The sequence below is a fragment of the Myotis yumanensis genome, unplaced genomic scaffold (assembly GCF_028538775.1).
Source record: "Myotis yumanensis isolate MYYU_CA2020_CCGP unplaced genomic scaffold, mMyoYum1.0.hap1 SCAF_20, whole genome shotgun sequence".
Taxonomy (NCBI): domain Eukaryota; kingdom Metazoa; phylum Chordata; class Mammalia; order Chiroptera; family Vespertilionidae; genus Myotis; species Myotis yumanensis.
In genome coordinates this window covers 5,975,978-5,994,356 of record NW_027223771.1, presented here as the reverse complement: position 1 = coordinate 5,994,356, position 18,379 = coordinate 5,975,978, and the positions used below count along the sequence as shown (strand labels likewise).

Below are 18,379 nucleotides of genomic sequence, written 5' to 3'. Positions count from 1 at the left end.
GATGTCAGTGTTATTTTGGGCAGATGTTCCGGGCAGCAGTGGGCAATGACCTCAAGGGTGGGACTTGAAAGAGCAAATGACACAGTCACGCCCAGCGAGGGAAGCCAGGATCCGGGCTCCGGGTCCCTGTGTTCCCGGCCGCAAATTCAGAGCAAAGGCAGGGCCACTGCCGAGGGACTTGGGGAGTTTCTCTGGGCAGAGTCCCTAGACCCCGCGTGGCATGGCGTCCACCCTGGGGACAGGGGCAGCCTCTTCACTTCTCTGAGGCTCTGTTATCTCATCTCAAAAAAAAAAATGCTTTCTGCTCGGAGGAGCTGGGAAAGAATCAGGTGACAGCATGTGCTCTGCGGCATCCTGTAGGCATCACAGGAAGGTTAAGTACCGTGGCAGCAGCTGCTAAGGCCTAGACCCCAGGCTCACAGCTGTGTAAGGAGCGGATGGAACCTGGGTTCGTCCAGGCTAAACTCTGAGTCGATGAAGAGCCCTCTCTCAGGGCCTCCCGCAGGGAGCCACGGGCTGCGGCTCGGATTCTCCCGTCTTGGGAGACGGCTGTTCACCGGAGTCCCTAGTCCCGGAGGTCGGCGTGACCATGGACTAAATTGTCGGTCTTTGCACTCCGGCTTCACAGTTTGATGAGGACGATAGACGTCAGTCAGAAGTTGCATAAGGGGCACTGTGGTTCCACATGTGGACTCTCAAGAGCCCCATTTTCCTCTTATCTTTTTTATTATTATTGATTTCAGAGAGGAAGGGAGAGGGCGGGAGAGACAGAAACATCAATATCAATGGAGAGAGAGAATCATTGATGGGCTTTCTCCTGCACACCCCACACTGGGGATGGAGCCCGCAACCCGGGCCTGTGCCCTGACCATGGCTTGGTTAGTATCATCCCATCACACCATCATACACAACAAGATCAGGAACACCCTCAGCTGGGGGGGCCGGTATGAAAAGAGGGAACCTCGGGCTACCAGGCGGCTGCCCAGGACCTGTCCAGAGTTACCTCTGGGCCCTCCTCCCTTTTCCCTGCGCCCCTCTTCTGCTGTCAGATCTGCACCCAGCAAGCATGTTGCACAGGAGTGCCAGAGTCTAAGGAAGGCTTCTTTTCCAGGTGGATTTGCATATTTTAATTGAAGGCAGATGCCTTAGGTTAATTCAGTGCAGCAAACTTGAGTTGAGCCTGTCTTACGTGGAAAGGAATAAAGAGTCTGCAGGCTCAGAGGGGCAGGTAGGGACAGCGTCCTGAGGGAGGTGACTTGAGTCCCGTAGGGATTCTGTGGGATGGCTCGGGGCAGCCAGACCCCCGTCCAGGTCCGACCAGCCTTTCTGAGAAGTGCAGGGACACAGCGGTCTGAGTGTGGCATGTTCAAGGATGGGTGTCTGTGAGCCACACAGGGAAGTGTGAATTTCTCCTGGAGCCAATGCCAAATCACTGATGAATTTGGGAAAGGGTTGGTGTGATCCGTGTGTCCAGGGGAATATAACTCTGGCTGGACTCTGCCAAAACTTGGAAAGGGTGGTAGGTGACCGGGAGACCAGTTGGCCCGAGGAGAGAATATCTAATTGTGGGTTCTCAGGCACCAGCAAGCTCTTAGGGTGATGAGATCCAGGGACCCCCAGAAGCAGTTTGACAGGCCAGGCACTCTCTTGGGCTCCTGCTCAGGTGCCTAGCCCCCGAGTGAGGTCTCTGGGGTTACTGTGGTCCCTCCGCCAGGACACTCTGTGATCCTCGTGAAGGCTTTACTGGGGAATCAATGTGTCTGGACGCCCTGGGCTCCCACCCACCCTGCCTCCCAGCAGGGCAGCCCTGGGCGAGCGCCTGCCTCCTTCGGGGCCTGTCTGCGTGTCAGGAGCGGCTCTGAAACTGGGCCAGGCCTTTGGAGCCTCAGCATTTCTCCAGGTGGGAGCTGGGGAGAAGAAAACACCAGGACGAAAGCATGAGCTCAGCCTGCGCTATCAGATCACCCAAAAAGGACAGGGAAAATGGGGAGCTAAAAATAGCCCTCGAGGGCTAGTTCAGGCCCTGCTCACAGCATGGAGCTCCACGCTGGAGGGTTTAACCCTGTGGGGACCTGAGGTGCTGCGATGTTCACTGGGGCTACAAGGCAACAGAGGGTGTGGGCGTCTGAAAAGCTGGGTGTTTTGTGAATGTGACAGGTGCTGAGTTGGGCCCCTCGTGTGGGTAGGTAACCAGTTAGACCCGTTTCAGCCCAAACCCGAGGCGCATGGGTAGGGCTCTTGTCCTCACGGCCTAGGAGAGTGACAAGTGCTCCCCAGTCAGATCCCACTGTGCTGCCTGTCCGTGTCCTACCCTCTGGGAGCCTGTTTTTTCCTATAAAAGGGGAACAGTCAGAGCCATTACAAAGGATCACTGTAAACATTGAATGACATCACAGAAACTCATGGCCAGGGCCAAGGTGAGGGCTCTGCCTACACTTGTTCCCAAATGAAATAAAATAAAAAAATCATGGAGCCAGGCATTGTCCAAGTTTCTGGTTTTCCCGTGGATTATCTCACTGAGCCCTTTAGACCAGGGGTGGGGAACGTCTGGCCCGCGGGCCGTATAAGGCCCGAGAAATCATTGGGTCTGCCCCTGCCAGGTCATGAGGGGTGAGTTAACGAAGTGTTTGACCAACCGGAGCAGCTAATGCTTAAGCTGATAATTTTGTACGACCCTCGAATTGTGTTATACATGTCCAAATGGCCCTTGGCAGGTTCCCCATCCCTGCTTTAGGCCCGTCTTATGAGGTAGGTAATGAGGTATGGTCATGTTACAGATGAGATGAATGGCACTTAGGAATTCTATTACTCTGCGCTTGCTAGTGACTGGGGTTGCAGCTGTTCCGACCACGGGTCCTGCATTGGACGGACAGGCCTAATGGGACCTGCTGGGGCTCCAGGCAGTGCCCCCGCCCCGGTGTGAGCCCAGGAGGAAGGCTCCTTTTACTAAAATTCTAACATCCTCTCCCTCCCCCCACCTTCTGAACGTTTGCCAGAGCTTCCAGTTAGATGGATTGGAATCTAATTCCAGTTTTTCTTTAAAAATATATATATATTTTAATTGATTTCAGAGAGGAAGGGAGAAGGAGAGCGAGATAGAAACATCAATATGAGAGAGAATCACTGATGGGCTGCCTCCTGCATCCCCCCCCCACCCCCCCGCTCCCCAGGGATCGAGCGGACAACCCAGGCATGTGCCCTGACACCAGGAATCGAACACTGACCTCCTGGTTCATAGGTCGATGCCACTGAGCCACACCGGCCAGGCTAATTCCAGTTTTTCTTTGGAGAAGAGGAGAGTGGCTCCACCATTCAGTAGTTGAGCTGCCATCAGCATGTGGCCTGCTTCCCGGGGTAATTAACCAGGGGCCATGTGCTCAAACCCTTTTACGGCTCTTTTTAAGAACATTTTTCTTTTTTTTTAAACACTGTTATTGAGGCATAATTTATATGCCATAAAATTCACTCATTTTATGGGCACAATTTACAGAGTTGTTCAGCTATCACCACAGTCTAATATTAAAATGTTTGCGGCTCCCCTGCTGTGTCTGTGTAGAAGTGGATGAAAAGCTGTGTGATAGTCCTGGTGAGCGAGCGTGACTGGTGAGTTTAAAGGAGGGAGCCATGCCTTCGAAGGCTAGCAGCCTCCCTCTTGGTCTAGGGAAGGGAGGGAGGGAGGGAGGGAGGGAGGGAAGGAGGAGGGAGGAAGGAAAGACTTCACTGCTAATAGCTACTGTTGCCTGGAAGCCTTACCAAAACATTGCTGATTAACACATATTTTGTATGTTATTTGTATTATATACTACATTCTTACAGTAAAGCAGGCCAGAGGAAAGAATCTATAATAACAAAAGGATAATATGCTAATTAGACCGGATGTCTTCCAGACGTCCTTCCTGGTGAAGCCGGGGCTGGAGGGAAGCCAGCCCGGGTCCCGGGTGCCTGCCAGTGGTTGGAGGAGGGAAGCCCAGGTCCCAGGTGCCGGAGGGAAGCCGATGCTGGCAGCTGGGGGAAGGAAGGCGTACTCTTGCACGAATTTTCATGCATCGGGCCTCTAGTAGGTTATAAAGGAAATCATAAGGAACAGCAAATACATTTACAGGGCTGTACGTATTTATCAGTGTCCTGTGTTTATGTCATCTGGTTTAGGCCACACGGCTCATCTGAGAGTGTTTGCAAATTGTCCATTGAAACAAAGGCAGGGAAAGTGGACTGAGCAGTTCAGACTCGAGCTGTACTAGGGTCTCCAAGCACTGGGCGTCCCGCAGCCGGGAGACCTACGAGCATGGTGTGCTCGAGGCACCCGCCTGGGGTCAAGCGTCGGCAGCAGCCATTACAGGAAGCTCATTCGGCCTCACCGGTGGACAGTCCTCACCTCTGGGCCTCTAGAACTGGGAGCATTGGCACAGGCACTTTTTTCCTTTGTGGCCACTTGACTGCTTGGACACGGCCGTGTGACATCCGGCGGGCAGGCAGGATGGCGCTCAGCGTACAGGCGCGGGAAGCCGCTGTGGTCCTCGCTGTCGGCTAGCGGCCGGCCTGCAGCGGCGGAGTTAAAAAATGAGGCTTTTCTGCTCAGCCTGTCGGTTCTAGAGCGCAAGCCATGGCGGTCCCTCCCCCACCCCGCCTCCCTCCCACTTTCAAATATGAATCAGACGGTTTACTCTGTTCTACTTTCCTCTTCCACAAGGAAACCAGACTCTAAACCTAATTAAGATAGCACTTCAGTCTGTAACTAAATTCATTCACAGCCCGACTGCACTGGGGTGCCGGCTTCCTCTGGCCGCCGCGTGTTGCGAAGCTCATTCAAATCATTGTCCTTTATTCAGGCTTTAGCTGCTAGAAAGATTTTTTTTTTTTAAATGAACCCTGCTCCTCTCATGCTCAGGGGGGCCACGGGGCTCCAGGCACTTTGATCCCGGAGCTCAGAGGTCCCCACTCTCCTCATTAATTACAGCTGCGGGCACGTGGAACGTTCTGGCCCAAGTGGCATTAGCTGCCTTGCTCCTTTGGCGCCCAGAGCTAGAAAGTGGGAGAGTCCCGGATGACGCTCCTACCAGCCAGCTCCCGCCGCTCCCCAGGGCTGGGGGACAGGGCAGCTGTGGGGCTACCAGCCCTGTGACCCAGGAGATTGGAACCTTGCTGGGCCCCGTTGGCCCCGTCTGGGACGTGATGGGTCCCACGCCTGTCTCACAGGGTGACTCTGAGGGATGCACGAGTTTTGGGGATCCCTCATCTGTGCTGGGCTGTAGGGAAGCAAAAGGAATAAACGGAGTTCCTTGCCCTAGTGAGCCCTGAACCCACGGTTCTCAGGGCACTCTGTCCCCAGGGGGCTTGGCAATAGCTGGAGTAGAGACGTTTGGGGTTGTCAAGACGAGGGGCCCCAACAGGTCGGCACCAGGGGTGATGCTAAACATCCTACAAGGCCCAGGACAGCCCTCCCAGCAGGAATTCTGCACCTGTCCCAGCGGTGGTGGGGAGGCTGAGAGGTGATCTGAGTCGGCCAACCAGGGCCAGAGCATAGGAGTGTCGGGATGAAATGAAATACTCTGCGGACAGGGGCATCGATTTGGGGGTTCTCGTGTGATCTAGTGCCGTTCAGCCCTTGGTCCCAGCTCCGTCAGAATTCACCCCCATCCACGGGGCCCAGGGCCGAGGGGGCCAGGCCTGCGGGGGGAGGAGGTGGCCTTTAGCAGCGTGTCCCGTCCCACTCATCTTCCTCTCTCATCTGAAAGCCCCAGCCCCCCACAGTTCTGCAGTTCGAGATGCGTCCCCGCGTGGCTCACGGGGAAGCCTTCCTTCCCCAGAGGTGGCTGAGGGCCACCCAGGTGACACCAGCCCACTGTCTGCGTTCCTTTCTTGCCTTCCCCTCCCCAAAGGGCTAAAAATAAAACGTAAACTAGTCAAGATGACTATGTTACGACGATAACATAGTTTATGCTTTTATACTAAGAAAGTAAAGCGGAAAATTGTGTAGAAGGCAAACTGGGCGGCTGCCCAAATGAGAATCCGGGCGGTCAGAGCGTGAAGGAGATCGGCTCCGTGGCGTGGGCCTCAGGCTCATTCAGAAACAGCTCTGCGAGCCGCCCCCCCGCCCCCCCGCCCGCCCCAGAGGCAAAGGGGAGTGGGGAGCACACGAGGGTCCGATTCAGTCTCCTTCTCAACACCGTGTTCTTAGGAAAGCCCTGCTGGGAGCTGCAGGGCTTGTTCTGCATGCCCCCCACCCCTACCCCGTTGCAAAGTCTCAGCATGTGAAGTGTCACTGTCAATGTGGGGGGCGGGGGGGGTGGTGATCATAGCGTGGTGGTTGTGTCTTCCTCTTTTAAAGATGGGTCCTGAAATGGTAGGGGACTGAATGGTGTCTGGGGTTTGCTTGAGTAACACAGAGGTAGGAGACGCAGATGGGTGTGCATGTGGGATACTGACCATGAGTTCATGGACGACAGGTTGAGTTCGTGATGGGTCTCTGGGTCTTCATTATTTTAGTCTGTTCTCTCTACCTGTATATTTGAAGTTTTTCATCCCTTAGAAATATCTATCGCCCGGCCAGTGTTGCTCAGTGGTTGAAGGTCAACCTATGAACCAAGAGGTCACGGTTTGATTGCCAGTCAGGGCACATGCCAGGGCACACCGTGGGGGGCGTGCAGAGGCAGCCGATGGATGTTTCTGTCTCTGTCTCTCTCTCCCTCTCTGAAATAAATAAACATATGCATTTTAAAAAAGAAAGGAAGGAAGGAAGGAAGGAAGGAAGGAAGGAAGGAAGGAAGGAAGGAAGGAAAGAAACTGGAGGCTCCAGTTGCCGTCTGCCCAGGGCTTCTGGTGGGAGGAGCGCCATCCAGCCCCTCAGTTCACCCCACTGGAGTGGCACAGCCCGAACAGACTTTGCTCTCTGCCTTTGCATAGCTGCCTCCTGTTCCCTCTTCTCCATGAAGAACCGGAGTGATTTGCCATGAAAAGGAGGCTCACGGTGTTGCTCCAGATCGGGGTAGTTTCCAGTTCTGCTCTAAGGGGCTGGTCACCAAGGCTGGTCGGTGGCTGTGCAGCCTGGCATTGCGGGTCTGCCCCTACCCATGATGCTGCCAGGCCAACGTGTGGCCTTTGTGTTGTAAAGAAGGACGCCCCTGGTGGTTCCAAGCGGGGGAGGGTATGATTGCATGAGATTTTAGGAAGATTAATCACCCACAGATCATACCAGTTGAGGATGTCAAGGCACAGTGAGTGGTTGGGATAATATGATTATTATCGTATTGTCTGATAGGAGAATATGATTTCGAAGGCGCGGGCATTTGGAAGTGGTCATTTTCTTGCCAGACACAGTGTGAGGCCCTTCAGTAATGCCCACAGATCTGCCCAATCATTTGCCAAAGTGCCCTCCTGCCAGGAACCCTCCGACCTGGAACGCAAACCTCCAGCCACAGGGGAAGAGCAGTACCTGGCATGAGCAGGTATCTGGCGCCCTCTAGTGGCAGATAAGAGGAAATGCCGGAGCATGCTCCCATTTCCATAGATGGGGGACCACAGTCTTGTTGAGCTGAGGGCAGGTAAAGGAAGGCCCCGAGGTCCCCCCACGCTGAGCAAGGGGATGGGTATATGTAGATGTGCTTGAGTCCGTTCTGTCGCCTTCAGGCCACTCGGCTTCCAAGTGACAGGCAGGCTAAAGCTCAGCGAGGGAACTCAGCCCTGCAGACACGGGTTCCTTCAGAATTTATTTGAAGGATTTCCATGGCCCACAGCCTTTCTGGGGCCGCTTCCTCCTGCCAAATGGTGGGTTGGAGGAAGTGCAGGCGTGAGGGCCCACAGAATCTGAGCTCCTATCCCGTTGTGGGGCCATAAGCCAGAAACCTAACTTCTCTGTGCCTCAGTTGCTTCATCTGTAAACTGGAGGGGGAGAGACCCACGTCCCAGAGCAGCTGTGAGGACCAAGTTACAGACGTGTCTGAGGACCCTGGCCCCGAGGGCACTTTGAGGGGACTTACTTTGCGTCGCTGTTGGTAGTGGCATCGGTGTGGCCAGGCAGAAGTGGCGGTGGGTCCTAGGCAGTGAGGACAAAATTAGGGCCCTTGGGGTGACCACCTGAGCACTCGGGTGAATGAGAATGAGAAATACCAAGAAGTGGCCAACAGCTCCGCCTGCCGGGGCTGGGCCTGCCTCTGGGCGGCCCTGCTGTCTCCCAGAGGCCCCTGGGAAAGTTCCCCATGGCCCTGGGGTCCTTTGAAGAGTCAGGCTGTGTTCATGTGATAACCAGAAAGAACTTCTTCAACAAGTAGCAGCAGTTTATTTTTATTCATCAGAGAGAGAGAGAAAGAGAGAGAGAGAAACATCAGTGATGAGAGCGAACCATTGATTAGCTGCCTCCTGCTCGCCTCCTAACTGGGGACCAAGCCTGCAACCTGGCCATGTGCCCCTTCTGTTTCATGGGTCAACATACAACCATTGAGACACACAGGCTGGGTCATATGTACCCTATGTTTCGCAGGCTTCCTGCTGTTTATGGAGCGTGTTTTATTCATACATGTGTGGTGCAGAACGCTCCTTCTCAGGGGGGACATTTCAGCCTGCATATTCGAAGACAGAGGAACACACTTGTATCAATGGAGGGCACATGGGAGTGAGAACAGTATTATGGCAGTCGGGGAGTCCGCATTATGTTTCAAAGGGCAGCTAGGAAGTGGCGGACACAGCCCAGACTGTCTTCTCTAGGCTGATGCTGCCATCTAGTGGCGAAGAGCCACAGCCGACCTGGGCGCCCTGTGCACTCCACCCACTTGGAAGGACTTAGAATGACTCTGAGTCCAGCTAAGGAAACAGACTCCTGCCTACGGGGAGACCGCATGCAGGCCGCCCTCCTGGGACTCACCATCCCTGAGGCACAGAAAGGGCTCTAGGATACGAGTTGTGTTGCACTGCCTCTAATCCCCAGTGTGCTGCAAGGCAGCTCTTCTTACCCCCACGCTCAGTGGAGGTCTGGCTGATCCCAGCGGCTTCACTGCTGTCCCAGGGTTCCCCTCCTGGTCTTTCTCTAGAACCTCGGTGGCCCTGGAGCCTGGGTTCAAAGGTCCCTCTATCATGTACGAGCCGTGTGTCCCCGAGGCAACTGACTAATCTCTCTGAGCTCTGTTCTTCCATTTATAACAAGAGTATGGTGACATGAACCTTGTCAGTGGTCATGAGTATTTTTGTTTGAGCTCAGCTACCTCAGAAGGGACGGCTTGAAGAAAGACATTGCCTCAGGGCAGGTTAATAGGGGGCTGTGCCCCGTTCTGAGTGCTTCCGTCATACGCAGACAAAACAGAGGACCAACTAGACCACTTTCAGTCATAACGAGGCCGAAGCACGCACCCACGTGCACTGGCCAGATCCTCGTCTGTTTCCTCGAGGTTTTATCAGCAAACCCCCCCTCGGAAGAAAGCACGGGCTTCCCCTGAAGTGATCTTTCCTGTGTCACGCACACAGCCCTCAGCTCCTCTGGTCCCTCCCCTGCCAGTGTTGTCTCGGTCACGGCCAGCAAATCAGGCTGTCCCATGAGGCCACGGTGGCCGCAGGGACCGGAGCTGGGCCTGGGACCCGGGCAGGGAGCCACACAGGCCGGGCTAGCACCATCTTTTTAACTCAGCAGGGAAGCATGACTCCTGAGCCACTGTCAGAACAGCAGATAGCAAGGCTAAAATCTGCAACATCGAAATGGACACCTACCTAATCCGATGTTCTCAGAGCACGCCATCATGTCAGATTTGTTTCTTGCTAAGTTTCATGCCCATAAACATCTCATCACATTTGGAAATAATTTGTGGCTTCAGTTTTTCTTCCGTCCGAGGGTTCCTGAGTTTGCACAATGGGTGCTGAGAAATCGTCGCCAACCGTAAATTAAACAAATTACATAGTGCCAAATAAAGGAAAAAGCAAAATTATAGAAATTCTTTCAAAAATGTTTATGGCAGAAAAATGGTTTGGTGATTGACATGTCTGTATTTTAATATGCTTCATGTGTTGGGGGTGAAATTCTTGGAAAATAAGTGTATGGGGGACCCACAAACATTTTGATTTTGATTGACCAATCAAAATATTATAGGATTCGCACAGCCGGTGTGGCTCAGTGGGTGAGTGTCGACTATGAACCAGGAGGTCACAGTTCAATTCCCAGTCAGGGCACTTGCCTGGGTTGCGGGCTCCATCCCCAGTAGGGGGCGTGCAGGAGGCAGCCGATCAGTGATTCTCTCCCATTATTGATGTTTCTATCTCTGTCTCTCTCCCTTCTTCTCTGAAATCAATAAAAATATTTTTTAAAAATATTATAGGATACCTGCACAATACAGAGTACTCCATGGGGTTTCTGAAAATTAGAAATGCAGGCTTTTCCCCTCTAGGATCTTAGGCTGATTCCTACAATGTGATTTATATAATCAGACACCTCATCCTATTGATTAGAGAGCCGTGTCCTTGCCCTTTGACTGTGTTGCTCATGGAACGCCCTGGGCTTTGTAATCTAATCTGTGTCTCCTGTTCTTCCTCCAGGAATCCTGTTCACAATGCTGGTGTTTGGACCCGCCTGTGGGTTCATCCTGGGCTCCTTCTGTACCAAAATCTACGTGGACGCTGTGTTCATTGATACAAGTAAGAGATACCCCTCGCTTTCTGAACACCATCACAAGCCTCCCCCTGCCTGGGCCTGGGAATGGAGCGGTCAGCCTGTGGTTCTGAGACCGTCCTAGCTGGGGGCAGCCCTACTGTGTGCACCTGTGGTGCAGCTGGCGGCCTGCCTGAGATCAGAAGGAAGGGGCACGAGTCGGGTTCAGGGGGCCTGGACTCAAGTCCGTGCTCTGCCAGTATCTGCTGAGGCTGAGTAGCTCCCTCAGGTGGATTTTGCCCTCATCTGTAAATGAATGGCAATGGTGATTGTAGCCTCCTCGCTGGGCTGTTGTGAGAAATGAATGAGAAACTAGATGTGGAGATGCCAGGCATGCGCGAGTGCTCATCGAATGCTGGTCCATTAACCTATGTGAGGACTGCACCTTTTTCTTTTCTCTTTTAAAAATATGTTTCTATTGATTTTAGATGGAGAGGATGGGAGAGGGATAGAGCAATAGAAATATGTATGAGAGAAAGACATCGATCGGTTGCCTCCTGCACGCCCCCTACTGGGGACCGAGCCCACAACCCAGGCATGTGCCCTGACCAGGAATTGAACCAGGACCTCTTGGTTCATGCGTCGATGCTCAGCCACTGAGCCAGACCAGTTGGGCCAGCCACAGTCTTTTTATAACCCAGTCTCAGAAGTGACTTCTCCTTGCCTCTGCTGCATTCTGTGTGCAACACGCAGAGAAGGGATGACTATACAAGGATGCGAATGCCAAGGGTGGGGACCGCTGGGGGTTGCCTTGTCACTGCCTGCCTGGGTGGCACCGCTCTACCTCAAGCCTGAGAGAGGGTGTTCTATTCCTGAGCCGTCACACGAGTGTGGAGCCCCGTGGCCTCTCTGAAAACAGCGTGCGGGAAGCAATCCCACCTCTTCCTGCCGATCTATCCCCGGGATCAATAAGAACTCCCAGTCCCCGCGTTCTCCATCCATCATCGCTCGGCAGTGCCAAATTTACTGATTCACCCCAAAGAAATAATTCGGCTTTAAATCCAATCAAGTCACTGTGATTCACTCCATTAATCCCGCTGATATATTTACTTGTAGCTAATGATGTTACAAATTTCCAAGGGGGAAAAAAAAGCAGCCTTACTTCTTTATTCTTCAAAGGCCTGGGTCTAGGAAGGCTGCATTGGCGGAGTTGATTGGCCCTTTGAACCCTATTCCAAGGGGACGAGGGTCCGAGAAACCACACGTGAAGCGAGTCGGCTGCCATCTTACTTATATGATAAAAAAGCCAGCTTCCGCCGCCTCACCAGAGGCCACACCAGCGGGGACAGCAGGCGGGTGGGGGAGGGGCGCCCTCCCAGAGTGAGGGGAGCTGCCTGGGAGGGGGAGCCGCATGGCCAGGCAGCATCAGGCCTGGCATATGAGCAGCGGCCCCTTGAATCAAGGCCTGTGGATAAACACAATCTTGGAACCAAAGAGAACCTCAGGCGTCATTCTCTCCAGCTCCTCCTTTGTGCAAATGAGGAAACTGAGGCCGAGAGAGGGGCAGGGGCGTGCCGACCCAAGGGGTGGGTCTGTATAAGCCCAGGCGTCCTGGGTCGGGGTGAGGGCATTTCCACTTCAGGAGGCCCGTCCCCACGCTCCCCCGGGGCATGAGCTGGCATCTTAGTGCCTCGTAGCGAGGGCTGGCCAGCTGGCTGGAGGCGGCTTAGCTTGTCTGCTCCTGGTCCCCTCGGGGTGCCAGCCTTGACCATGCTGTCCCCGTGGCCACACGTGCTGTCTCCACTTCATTCTGTCCATCATCTCACCCCTCGGGGCCCAGTGTGGTCCAGGCTCCGGGGCCCAGGCTCATGGGCAGCGTGGAGCCTCCCATGTCCGACTTGCTGACGACAGCCTCCCCCTAACAAGTTCATGGTGGGTCTGCCTGGTGTGTGTCAGGAATGGGAGTCACTCCCCGTCTTTGTCTGCCTCCCCTCTGAAGGCCATGGGCCTGTGGTTCTGCTTCTCACCTGCAGAGGGCAGGAGAACCCAATGTATTGTGTTGGAGAAACAGCCAGTGAGTTCTGGAGCGATGGTTGTTCTCAGCCTGTGACTGAAAGGCGCTCTGTCTCTGAGTGGGTTGGGGCTGTGCTTGAAGGAGGGGCCCTCCGTTTTTTTAGGGGTGACCCTCCCCTATCATTTCCTCACCAAGCCCGAGCCCCACATTAGGACTGTCCGGTCTGTGGGAGTGTGTCCTTAAGCGTGAATATAAGGGGCCACCCACCCAGCACATGCCTCTGAAATTCCCCTGAGAGCCAGCGGGACCGGGAGGGCACGGCCTGGGATTGTGGGGAGGCGCCAGCGGCCCTCGGGGGCCCTGCTGGGGGCAGATGAAGGAGGGAACGTGCCTGCCTAGCACAGTGCAGGTCAGCAGGGACAGTTGTTCCCTGCAGCCTCTGGTACCACCTCAGGAGCCTTCACATGCTCCCATGACCAGAGGCACGGAGCATGGCGAGTGGCACGCCGGATTATATGTACCTACCTCCCCTCAGAAGGGGCGTGACCTGTCCCCCCCCCCCCCCCCCCCCCGCCTCTCAGATTTTACTGCCAAAACGATGGTGCAAGGCCACGTCCTCCTTGTTTTCAGAAGAAAAGACCCCAGTGTAGACCTTGGTGATGTCTGCCGCACCATTGCTCACTAGCCGACATGGACAGTTCCCCCTCCACGTCCAGAATGCTGGACAGTCACCTGTGCGGGTGGAGGGAGTTCCACCATAAGGAGCTGAAATGCCCCCTAACAGTGCCCTTCATTGTGCAGATGGGGAGAGAAAGGAGGCATCTGAGAAGGCGTTTCTCAGACCAGGTCCGAGCCTCAGTGGTCTTGGGAACCCCCGATACCAGAACGAACCGCCCCCCCCCCCCCCCCCCCCCCGCCGGCAGCATGCACAAAGCCACCTGGCGGGGGTCAGAGCATGCCGGCGCCTGAATGCCTGCATCCTACCTTCCGCTCCTTGAACTTGGGCTTGGTCCCTGACCTCCTGAGCCTCGCTCTCCCCAGCTGGGGAAAATGGGGATCATAGAAGACTATTGTCCAGGGCCGTCGGCAGGGCTGGCAGGCATGGTGAAGACACCGTGCCTGAGCCGCAGCAAATGATGGTGGCATTTGCCTCGGTGCTGGCTACAGAGTCTGCAGGGAGAGCCTCTGAGAGATGCTGGTCATCTGGCGTCTCTGGTCCTTTTTATTCCCAAGTCCGTCTATCCGCCCGGCCCGGGCCCCAGCCCTGTTGGTTCTTAGCTCCTGTGTGTGGCCCGGTCTCCAAGAGTCCCCCCAGGCTCCGGGGACATGAAATTCTCAGCAAAGAGACATTTCTAAGCAGCTCATCTGGAGCGCTGCCATGGAGAGAGAGAAAAAACCCGCACCAGGGAGTAAGCTGTGGTTTCTATCTTGATGCCTTCACCTAAATCAAAGAAACGACAGTGTAAGAGCGGCACTCAGGGCCGCTGCCTCTAAGCGTACGAGCCGGCTGCAAGCTCTCCAGTAGAGGCCTGGCCCCAAACCACAGGCCCCACGAGGTTTGAATTAACCTGCCCGTGGCAGATTGGAGGCAGCGCCCCAGCCATAAATGTGACGTTCTCATCGATTCAGTGCTCACGCTCGCGCCAGGCATCTTCTGAGCCCTTTAGTTCTCCTGTGGTCACTCGATCTTCCCCAGCGTGGTGCGGCACATGCTGTCGTTGTCATCACGGTGGTACGGATAGGTCAGCTGACGCCCGGGCTTCAAATCACTGGCCTGAGGTCACACAGCGAGAAGTGGGCGGGATTTCAGCCCAGGCGTCTGGGCTGTTGACTTCTGTGCCACGCCTTACGATCTCTGAACCAGATTTCAGACAGAGAGTGGGGTGCTGGCCGGTGTGGGTCAGTGGTCAGCGTCGGCCCATGCACCAGGAAGTCATGGTTTGAGTCTGATCAGGACACATGCCGGGTTGCAGGCTCGATCCCCAGTAGGGGATGTGCAGGAGGCAGCCGATCGATGTTTCTCTCTCATCACCGGTGTTCAATCTCCTTCTCCCTCTCCCTTCCTCTTGCTAAATGTGTGTGTGTGTGTGTGTGTGTGTGTGTAATTTTTTTTTTTAGGGAGTGGGGTGTTGAATGGGATCTCAGATTAACTGCTTTGGGAGGGGAAGGTGCAAATGAGTATACCTAGTAAAACTATACCCTTGAATAATAAATGTTTGCGTGTGTGTGTGTGTGTGTGTGTGTGTGTTAGCACACCGAGCCAGAGAATTCCAGCCTAAATCCAGAAGGTGTCTGGCTTCTCGCTGGTTTTGTTTAGCCCGATACAGTACAGGGTAGATAAGCATCTGAAATGAAGGGGGAACGTGATCCGTCTTGGGTTTGGGAAGAACGGGAGCACCGATATGAAACGACAGGCTGCTTTGCCGGCATCCAGTCCCCCTACCTCAGGCCCTTCCCAGAGCTCCCGGCCCGTCTGTGCAACTGAGTCAAAACCTCGGCCAAGTGCAGGCCCCGCCACGCCCCCTCCGCTGACCGCACTCCTCCTGGTTGCAGGTAACCTGGACATCACCCCGGACGACCCCCGCTGGATTGGAGCCTGGTGGGCCGGCTTTCTGCTCTGCGGTGCCTTACTCTTCTTCTCTTCCCTCTTGATGTTCGGGTTCCCCCAGTCTCTGCCCCTGCACTCCGACCCCGCCGTGGAGAGCGAGCAGGCCATGCTCCCCGAGAGGGAGTACGAGAGGCCCCCGCCCAGCAACGGGGTCCTGCGGCACCCGCTGGAGCCGGACAGCAGCGCCTCCTGCTTCCAGCAGCTGAAAGGTAAGGCGCCTCGTCCGCGGGCGGCCAGGTTATGGGGGGATCCAGGGCAGGGGGACGCTGGTAACCAGGACAGGCTGAGGGGGCACAGGAGGCAGAATCGACCTTGTTTTGCATGACTTGGCGGCTCTGTCCAGGGAGGTGGCTGTGGAGGTGGTGGAGGCAAGGATGGGGGAGGTTATATATTTATGAATGGACATGGGAGAGCCTGGAATTTCATTTCTTTCTTGGAATTGTTCAGTTTAAGTGCACATACAGTTGTAAATGTTAATTATTTCTATCTATATCTATATAGATATAGATATATATCTCTCTATATATCTCACCCCCTCCTATATAGATATAGGTATGTTGGTAGAACATAGTTATACACTTGTAATTTATTTATAACATGTAATTTAGGTGTATTTTCCCTTTTGAGAAACCCAGTCTCCTTGGGGGGGGGGGGAGGATAAGTTGTGATTGCTTATAAACATTTTTGGTAAGTTGTGCTTATGAAACATACACTGTTCCCGCTAAACTGTAATAACAGGCATGTTATAGTCTCCCGTTTTAGTACTTGTCAGCCTGAGTTTGGAGCTGAGGGTGACTAACGGGCTATAGATTTGGGCCTGAGGAGCCGGGTGATTCCACTGCTGTTGACTGACCCAGGCAAGAAGGGCCAGAGGGCCTGGGAGTGCCGTGCGTGTGACCTTGGCCCCTGCTTCTCCCCTCAGTGATCCCCAAGGTCACCAAGCACCTGCTCTCCAACCCCGTGTTCACCTGCATCGTCCTGGCCGCCTGCATGGAGATCGCGGTGGTGGCCGGCTTCGCTGCCTTCCTGGGGAAGTACCTGGAGCAGCAGTTTAACCTCACCACCTCCTCTGCCAACCAGCTGCTCGGTGAGTCCGCCTCAGCCCCCGGGGGAGTGGGGGAGGCTGTGTCCTGCTCATAATCAATACGGCAAGAGCGTCCAGAGCCCTGCCGGTGTGTCTCAGTGGTTGAGTGTCGACCTATGAACCAAGTTTGATTCCCGGTCAGGGCACATGCCCGGGTTGTGGGCTCGATCCCCAGCAGAGGGTGTGCAGGAGGCAGCTGATCGATGATTCTCATCATTGATGTTTCTCTCTCTCCCCCCTCTCCCTTCCACTCTGTGCTATTTTCTTACAGAGCTCAACCTCCCTGATTATATTTTTCTGACTCTAATATTAAAATTAATTTGCATTCCCTGAGCACGTAGCAGCTGGTTGATACAGTCGACTGACCTAGAATCTGCTGATGGCAGGGAGGAGGCCTACTGGGCGGGGAAATTGGCCGCACAATCCACCACGTGGACAAATGACGCCCATGGTCATTTACATTCGAGTTTTCAATGAAGCCCGTTGGTCCCCCTAAAATCCCACGAGTCTCTGGGAATCGTAAGTAACAGGTTTTGGTCCTGCTGCCTTGCAGATGGCTCTGTTTATAAGAGAGAGAGAGAGAGAGAGAGAGAGAGAGAGAGAGAGAGAGAGAGAGAGAGAGAGAGAGAGAGAGAGAGAGAAATGTATGCCAGTTACTCACCAAGAGCCCCAGAATATACTGACTGGCTTGGTGCTATTTCCTATGAGGCTCTGGGGCTGCTTCAAGCGCTGTCTGGGGCTGGCGGTTGTGGGCCCTTTGGCTAAACAGCTCCTGGCCCCTCCGCGGAGCACCCGGCCTGGTTAGAAGAGGAGGGACATCCCCTGTGAGTGGCAGCCCCGGGCCCGTCACTCAGCAGCTCAGAGAGCGCCCCGGCTCCTGGCCCTCCTTTCTCAGAGCGCATGTGCGTCCCTGGAATATGTCTTTGTTTCTCGGTCATCCCCGCACCAGCTGTGTTTCTGTGCGGGGACCCCATGCACACGATAGGGGGGCATTCAGACGCCTGGCAACGGAGTTGGTACGTGTGTGTCTCCCCAGCTTTTGTGAGCTCCTTGAGGGCCGAGATGAGGCCCCTGATGGAGACTTGGGCACCGGGAGGGTGGCCGGGAGGGAGGCCCCGCTGCCCCTGCTCATGGCCCGCCCCTTCCCTCCAGGGATGACGGCGATCCCCTGCGCCTGCCTGGGCATCTTCCTGGGCGGCCTGCTGGTGAAGAAGCTCAGCCTGTCCGCCCTGGGCGCCATCCGCATGGCCATGCTCGTCAACCTGGTGTCCACGGCCTGCTACGTCTCCTTCCTCTTCCTGGGCTGCGACACGGGCCCGGTGGCCGGGGTCACGGTTCCCTATGGAAACACGTAAGTCCCGCATGTCTGCTCTGCCCGTCGGCCCCGCAGGCTGCTCCCTCTCACGCGTAGGGACCCGGGCGGAGGAGTGGATGGCGCCTCTGCATCTGACTCCCAAGGTCAGAGAATCGGGTGACCCCTGGGCGGGGAAGGCAGACCACTCCCTCGACGGCTCGCCCAGGGCAGCGGACAGACGCCGGGGAGTCGGTCAGACATCACTCCCCGGAGGACTCACATTACGGCTTCTCATGTTTGACTGTGGGAATAATGTGAAGATAGGAAATAAAAATGATTTTATTGTAATATTCAGCTTCAAGTAAAAGATGGAATAGGCATCAACAGTTCCCTAGACTAATGGAGCTATTATTACGCTCACATGGTAATTACAGGCTCTGGCAGGGTAGGAATTGGTAAGTGTGGGAGGGAGAATAAAAAGGAGAGAAGGGAGAGGCGAAGCGAAGGAACTTTTCTTACTGTCTAGTTACTACCCTTAGATGCCGGTGTTGACAGCTTCCCCTTTTCTACATGGGACTCAGGCTGCCTTGAGAAGCCGGCCTGGAGCTGAGACTGTGGCACAGCTGGCCTGCAGTTCCTCTCCTCCCTGGCCGCCTCCTCCAGGCAGGCCACCAGGCCCACTTCTGCAGTTAAGCCAGAAGCTGCAGTGGAGCTGGGCTCAAGGAGAGACCCTTCCCTCTTACACACTAAAAACACCCCTTCTGCCCCTTCCTCTTTGCAATTTGCTTGCTCAAGGTCACTGTGCCTTTAGTGGT

The 18,379-nt window shown here is 54.9% G+C and overlaps 1 protein-coding gene across 2 annotated transcripts in view; it reads left to right on the top strand.

Annotated features, from left to right (window-relative positions):
• SLCO3A1 (solute carrier organic anion transporter family member 3A1) overlaps positions 1-18,379 on the top strand; it is a 155,530-nt gene that overhangs the window by 99,365 nt on the left and 37,786 nt on the right. For both annotated transcript variants that reach the window (XM_070400307.1, XM_070400306.1), the window contains exons 3-6: positions 10,513-10,611; positions 15,132-15,395; positions 16,109-16,273; positions 17,423-17,621. In XM_070400307.1, coding sequence (XP_070256408.1) covers positions 10,513-10,611; positions 15,132-15,395; positions 16,109-16,273; positions 17,423-17,621 — 727 coding nt within the window. The remainder of the gene's footprint in view (positions 1-10,512; positions 10,612-15,131; positions 15,396-16,108; positions 16,274-17,422; positions 17,622-18,379) is intronic.